General features: G+C 51.2%; 1 protein-coding gene across 1 annotated transcript; it reads left to right on the plus strand.

Annotated features, from left to right (window-relative positions):
- The first annotated feature begins 4,808 nt into the window (after window positions 1-4,808).
- LOC123130435 (protein VASP homolog) lies at window positions 4,809-6,534 on the plus strand. The gene has a single exon (XM_044550332.1). The coding sequence runs from the start codon at window positions 4,940-4,942 to the stop codon at window positions 6,221-6,223; it is 1,284 nt and encodes a 427-aa protein (XP_044406267.1). The 5' UTR covers window positions 4,809-4,939; the 3' UTR covers window positions 6,224-6,534.
- Window positions 6,535-7,091: the final 557 nt, after the last annotated feature.

The following is a 7,091-nucleotide window of genomic DNA, read 5'->3' on the forward strand; positions in this document are numbered from 1 at the left end:
GGGAGATGACGGGACATCTCATACCTCCTCCTCTTTCCCGTGTCACCGGTCCATCCCATTCACACCACACTCACCCGCACTCTCTCAGTGTCCCTTCATACTCTCTGATAGTCGACCCTCAACCGCGCCGTCCCACTACCATCCTCGCCAGCAACAACCCATCCAAGGCTAGTGGGTCGCCAGCAAGGCACTAACCTCACGGTGGCCATCCGAGCCCCTCCCCCATCTGCACCACACAGCGGTCAGCCGACCATTGACCCATCGTCGGTGTTCCTTCTGGTCGGTGCGGCCGCGGAGGGAAGCTTGTCTGTAGTGGCCGCGGAGGGAAGAACGTCAGCTATGACGGCCGCGACGACAGGAAGCCCATTGTTCGTGCCCGTTAGGTTTTTTAGCATTGTTCGAGGGTTTTCCCCTCGCTCCCAACTAGGCCAAGGGTACTGCGGATGGAGCATCGACACGGGTGCCCTCTTCCTCCATCGCGTGTGTCACGAGGAGCACGATTGAAGTGGCGATGGCTCTTGGATTGGCCTTAGCGGGACCCCTATTCCTGCTAGGGTTTAGTCCATGGTCGGCGTTCACTTCACGGGCAACCGTTCCGGGACCGGTAAGCTATTTGTTCCATGTGCTCCCATTAGTAGTTAGTTTGTTTACCTCGTTCTGAATTGATTGGATTAGATTTCAGTCAATTGGATTCAGTTCCAATCGATTCGGGGCCATGCTATGTTCCTGCTTGGGGTCTTCTTGTTACTGCCTTACACCGACTTGCTATCACGACAATTCTAATTAGGGTGTTCTTGCTAGTTATTGTGTTATTGCTAGTTAGTGTGTTATTGGTATGACCTCATTGATAGTTCTTGCACTGCTAGTTAGGGTGTTGTTGCTATGATCAGAAATGGTAGGACAATGCATTGCTAGTTAGTGTTTTCTTGCTATGATCAGAATCGGAGGGCAATGGATTGCTAGTTAGTGTGTTCTCGCTATGACCAGAATGGTAGGACAATGAATGGGCTACGTTGTTGCATGATCATAGTGAGACAAATGGACCAAACTAGGACAACTATGCATGCATGATAATGCTACGTCTCCATCGTATCTACTCTTGCAACTCTTTTGCCCCTGCTTTTGACTCTAATTTGCATGATTTGAATGGAACTAACCCAGACTGACGTTGTTTTCACCAGAAATTGCCATGGTGTTATTTTTGTGCAGAAATAAAAGTTCCTGGAATGACCTGAAACTTCATGGAGATTATTTTTGGAATAAATAAAAAATATTGGCGAAAGAATCAACCAGAGGGGACCCACACCCTGTCCACAAGGGTGGACGGCACGCCCATCCCCCTGGGGCGCGCCCTCTGGTCTTGTGGGTCCCACGAGGCTCCATCGACCTCAATTCCAACTCCATATATTCACGTTCGGGGAGAAAAAAATCAGAGAGAAGGATTCATCGCGTTTTACGATACGGAGCCGCCGTCACCCACTGTTCTTCATTGGGAGGCCAGATCTAGAGTCCGTTTTGGGCTCTGGAGAGGGGAAATCGTTGTCATCATCATCACCAACCTTCCTCCATCACCAATTTCGTGATGCTCACCGCCGTGCATGAGTAATTCCATCGTAGGCTTGCTGGACGGTGATGGGTTGGGTGAGATTTACCATGTAATCGAGTTAGTTTTGTTAGGGTTTGATCCCTAGTATTATGTTTTAAGATTGATGTTGCTATGACTTTGATATGCCTACTGCTTGTCACTAGGGCCCGAGTGACATGATTTCATATCTGAACCTATTATGTTTTCATGAATATATTTGTGTTCTTGATCCGATCTTGCAAGTTATAGTCACCTACTACGTGTTATGATCCGACAACCCCGGAGTGATAATAGTCGGGACACTTCCCGGTGATGACCGTAGTTTGAGGAGTTCATGTATTCACTAAGTGCTAATGCTTTGGTCCGGTACTCTATTAAAAGATGCCTTAATATACCTTAGTTTCCAATAGGACCCCGCTGCCACAGGAGGGTAAGACAAAAGATGTCATGCAAGTTCTTTTCGATAAGCATGTATGACTCTATTCAGAATACATGCCTACATTATATTGATGAATTGAAGCTAGTTCTGTGTCACCCTATGTTATAACTGTTCCATGATGAATGCCATCCGATATAATTATCCATCATTGATCCATTGCCTACAAGCTCGTTTCATATTGATCTTTGCTAAGTTACTTTTCCGCAGCCACTGTTACGATTGCTACAAATTTGCTACTATTACTTCTGCCACCGTTGCTGTTACTTTCATATTACTTTGTTACTAAATACTTTATTGCAGATAGTATGTCTTTCAGGTGTGGATGAATTGACAACTCAACTGCTAATACTCGAGAATATTCTTTGGCTCCCCTTGTGTCGAATCAATAAATTTGGGTTGAATACTCTATCCTTGAAAACTGTTGCGATCCCCTAGACTTATGGGTTATCAAATAACCTAGGAAAAATGTTCACGTATTTTGAATAGTTCTATGATGCACTGGTCATAGAAATGCCCAATTGCAACTACACTCATAAGTGGGTGGCAATTCTAAGATGGCAGTGCTATGATCTAATCATTGCACTTTGACCTGCCACTAATCAATTCTGATTTAACAAATTGCTACTCTGTTTTAGTTTTTTTTGAAAAGCCAAAACAACACCAAATAACTTGAAAATTTATATGTGGCGAAAAGGGGCTAGTCCAAGTCAGATGTAATTTCAAGATATTTTTTGTGTATATTTTTGTTTCTAAAAATATGTATCCATTTTTATTTAAGTTTGGGGTTTCAACTATGAGTGTGTTGTGGGTAATTCCTAATATTAATGGCAGGCTAAATATAAGTACTCAAGATAAGTCATCACGTGAATTCCCTCAATTTGAATATCAAGATCTATGAATTTTATTAGAAGTGGGTTTTAATTAGGGTTTTGCATTTCAGGGAAACTTGAGGGTTGAATTATCCTAATTTCAAATTAACATGTTTTTTTTCATTAAACATGATGCTTATGGTACATACTTAATTCCTAATTGCTACCATTAATTCGGGATTGTTACATGTTCCATGTCCGTTTACCCTTCCACCTGGCTCATCGTCGTTATCCAATCCAATAGATCGGCAAGAGCTTACGTAATCGTTGTTGTTCATCTTCTTGACGAATTTCTTGAGATTTATTTTCTAATTTATCCTAATTTCAAAAAGGTTTGATCACTTCGGTTTTTCATTCAATTGCATCCAACGATGGAACATACTGAATGATTTCTTTTCTCAACTTGATGGTACAAAGCAACAGCGAACCCGTCTAGCAAGTGAAAATCACACATCAACATAATGCGAGAAACGAAGCAAGCAAGAAGGATGATGGCGAATATCAAGCAGACAAAACTTACATGGCTATCGACTTCAATACGACTTTGGTGCCCATTCAACACTTGTGCGTAGAAATCACAAAATGCGTTCACACACTCTTGGATGGCGTCCGATCTATGTTGCACAAAGCCCCCACTACAGGTGATAAGGATTGAACGCGACTCCATGTAGTGCTTGTGTTTGTGGCACCATGCATGGATATTTTTTTTTCTAAATACTGTGAACCCTTTTGTTCGGTTCCAAAAACAAGCTTCATGCCTGTGGCCAACCAATCTTTACACAACAGTTTATATATATTCAAGGGTTGAGTAATGCATTTCCTCTTACCTTCACCTTTATTTTAGTCGTTCTATCATTGCCTCAGACAAATTTTGATCACCCATTTCATAATTTGAAGGAGCTCGTCATGAACAGTTGCTGGGAATGTCCGGCGCAGGAGATCCCGATGTGGTCTGCAACCGTTGGAGTTGCGATGACTTGTGCGCCGGGTCCGAGGACGTGTTCACTCCTGCGGGAAGCCATCCAAGGTGTGTGGCCGTTGCGAACCCTGAACGGTGTAGGGCGCGTGCATGGCCACGGCCGCGACAAACTCCATGTCGTCGGTGTCCTTCTCAACAACTACATTCTCTGCCTTCCCTCGGGCGTGTTGTCGGACACGCCACTCCGTGCGACCAATGTTCTCCGCTTTGTCCCCAATGGTAGAGACCCCCACGGTCTCCGCCGAGCAACTCTCCATGATGCGGGCGGGCAGTGCAGGGGGTGTTGATGGCTAATGGGGAAGGAGGTCGGTGACGTGGACGTGGAGCAAAGGGGGAGCGAACGTGGGTAAGAGAGGACGGACGCGGGAGAGAGAAGGATCGGTCAGATCGATTTGAAAGGATTTGAGATGGATCGAGACAGTCGGAAATAACATGACAAATAAGTTCAATCGGCATCATATCCGCCTTAGATACGAGCTGAGTTTAAAGTGTCCCAGTTCTGTTAGAGATGCTCTAAGCACTTGCGTGAGCAGATCTGCCTTGTCGCGGCGTGATCAAAACGCAACGTTACGTACTAGGAGTACATTATTATCACTGCCGCTTGCTCCATGCAGAGGCAGCGTGCCCGTCTTGGCGTTTGCTTGTCTGTTAAACGCAACACGCGGCTCCAAATGCAGACAAAAACAACACCGATTTCCCTTTACCAGATTCAGACACAAAGATTGAGAGAGGTGTACTGTTCCCGCACTATACAATTAGTCGAGTAGCGCCACCAACCTACTGTCAAAAATATTAACCGCGGATCAACTCCCCGTCTCCACCCGCAGGGCACGAGGGGTCGGCCCCACGCGTCGGCCCCTCAAACAGCCGCCCCGGCGAGCTGGGCCCGGCCTGTCAGAAAAATTACCGCGCCAGGTTATATATGTACGCGCGCCTTTACCCGTGCGTCCCTGTCTCGGCATTTCCCTTCCCACCAGCTCCGCTCCGCTCCGCTCCACACCCGCAGCCAAGTACAGTGACCAGTGTACTGCCCGCTCGCTCCTGGCCCTGCCGCCCTTGGATGCGCCATGGCATCCGCCGTCGCCAGCAGCATGCCCGCCGCGGCCCCCGCCGCCGTCTCCTACGGCTGGCTCGGCCCGCGCCTCTCCTTCAGCCGCGACGCGCCTGCTGCCGTGGCGCCGGATCGCGGCCAGGCGCTGTCGCTGGAGAGCAGCGGCTGCAAGGCGGACCAGCCCACCGCGGCGGCGGCGTCCAAGGAGTTCATCGACTTCGAGTTCAGCTTCGGCGGGTCGGCCACCATGCTCCCCGCCGACGAGCTGTTCGCAGACGGGAAGCTGCTGCCCCTCCGGCCGCAGCCCGCGTCCGCGGCGGCGCCGGAGGCCGAGCGGGAGCGGGAGTGCGCGCCGGCGGAGATCCCGGCGGCGCCTGAGATGGTGAAAACCCACCGGCCCTCGGTGGCCGAGGTCTTCGACCCCTACGTGTTCTCCCCCAAGGCGCCGACGTGCTCCAGCCGCTGGCGGGAGCTGCTGCGGCTCAGGAAGGTCCAGACCCCGCAGAAGCCGTCCGCGTCGCCGTCGCCTCCGCAATCTCCTTCGCCGGTGCCGGCGACTCCCTCCAGAGCGTCCAACTCGTCGGCGGCCAGGTCCCTTAAGCTGCTGCTCCTCCAGCGGAACGGCGGCCGCGCGTCAAGTGCCGTCGCGTCGGACCTCTCCGTGGCGCCGCTCCTCCGCGACAGCTCGGACTCGGAGGCGTCCCTCTCCCTCGCCTCCTCCCGCTTCTCCATGTCGTCGTCCTCCTCCTCGTCCGCCTACGACCACGACGACTTCCCCCGCCACTCCCTCGACTCGGTCGACCTCACCCCGAAGCCACGAATCCGGCTCGTGCGCTCCCAACCCCAGCGCCATTGCCACCCGCCCGCCTCCGCCCCACCGCAGCGCCATTGCCCCCCGCCTGCGTCCGCCCCGCCGCATGCCGCGCACAGCCCCGCCCGTCGCCGGCCCGCCACCCCGCCGCCGCCGTCCGTGGCCTCGGTGGACTCCCCGCGCATGAACTCTTCCGGCAAGATCGTGTTCCAGGGGCTCGAGCGCAGCTCCAGCTCCCCGGCCGGCAGCGTCCACTCCAGCCTCCGGTCACGCTCGCGCGTGATGGACCGGTCATACTCCACGCCGGTGGTGCTCAACGTGCCCGTCTGCTCGCGGCCGTCGTTCGGGTTCTTCAAGGACAAGAAAGAGACGGCGGCGAAGGACGCAGCCGCGCGGCTGCGGTCGTCGCTCGGCCGGAAGACGGCCCATCCCGCCGGCGCCACCGGCGGAAGCAGCGTGAGTGGCAGAGGTCTTGGCACCGGCAAATGAAATTGACCTTGTTTTGACTGAGCTAGCTAGGTTTAGCGGTAGATCAGGTAGCCTCCATTAGGTAACACCACTAGGCAGCATTTCCTTTGCCTTTAGCAGAAAAGGGAACGAAAAAGATTGAGAGTGATAGCTAGTTTGGATTTGGAGTGAACAAGAGATCCCAAGATCGAAGAGAATACTGTGAGCTCTGATTTTTTGTGCTTGTCTTTAGGAGAAGCTGGCTAGGCTAGAGCCCCATGTTCATGCTGTGCATTTTGCTCCTCCCCATGTAAATTTTGTCTAATGTGCTTCACCATCCTTTTTCCTCTTCACTTTGTGTTCTGTTTCTCCAAGCACATTCGATGGCAAGTTCGTTGTGAACTCTTAAGCAATAGGAGAAAAGATATGAAAGAGATTTCCGAACTATTCTGGTGGCCTGACGGCGTTATTGTTGTCTGTTCTTGCACTGCCAAAATCCATGTACGCTGTAGTTACCCTATTGTCAGTATCTTAATCGCTCCCTGTAAAAAGTCGGAGGAAAAGGGTGTGGGTTTAATCACGGTGCCATGTGGACCTGGTGAAAAAGAAGAGTTGCACAATGGTGGCTTTTTGGGGGGAACTTTTCGTGGCCGGTGATGAGTGACTGCTGGTAACTCGATGGAGACGCTGGCCGTTTAAATCGGAGGCAGGCTAGGCGAGGATGGGAGACCGGGCCGGAGCGGCTCTCCTCCCTCTCCTCCGTGTGAGCCGGCGATCGGGCGCTGTGAGCCCAGCAGCATGTGCGCGGCTCTAAGTTTCTGTGTACAAAATTATACTACTGCTCGTAGCAGGCAAAAGGGGCAGCGGAGAAAGCAATTGAAAACACATGTAGCTGCAGGCCGGCCACTGT

This window comes from Triticum aestivum, chromosome 6A (assembly GCF_018294505.1).
Source record: "Triticum aestivum cultivar Chinese Spring chromosome 6A, IWGSC CS RefSeq v2.1, whole genome shotgun sequence".
Classification (NCBI taxonomy): domain Eukaryota; kingdom Viridiplantae; phylum Streptophyta; class Magnoliopsida; order Poales; family Poaceae; genus Triticum; species Triticum aestivum.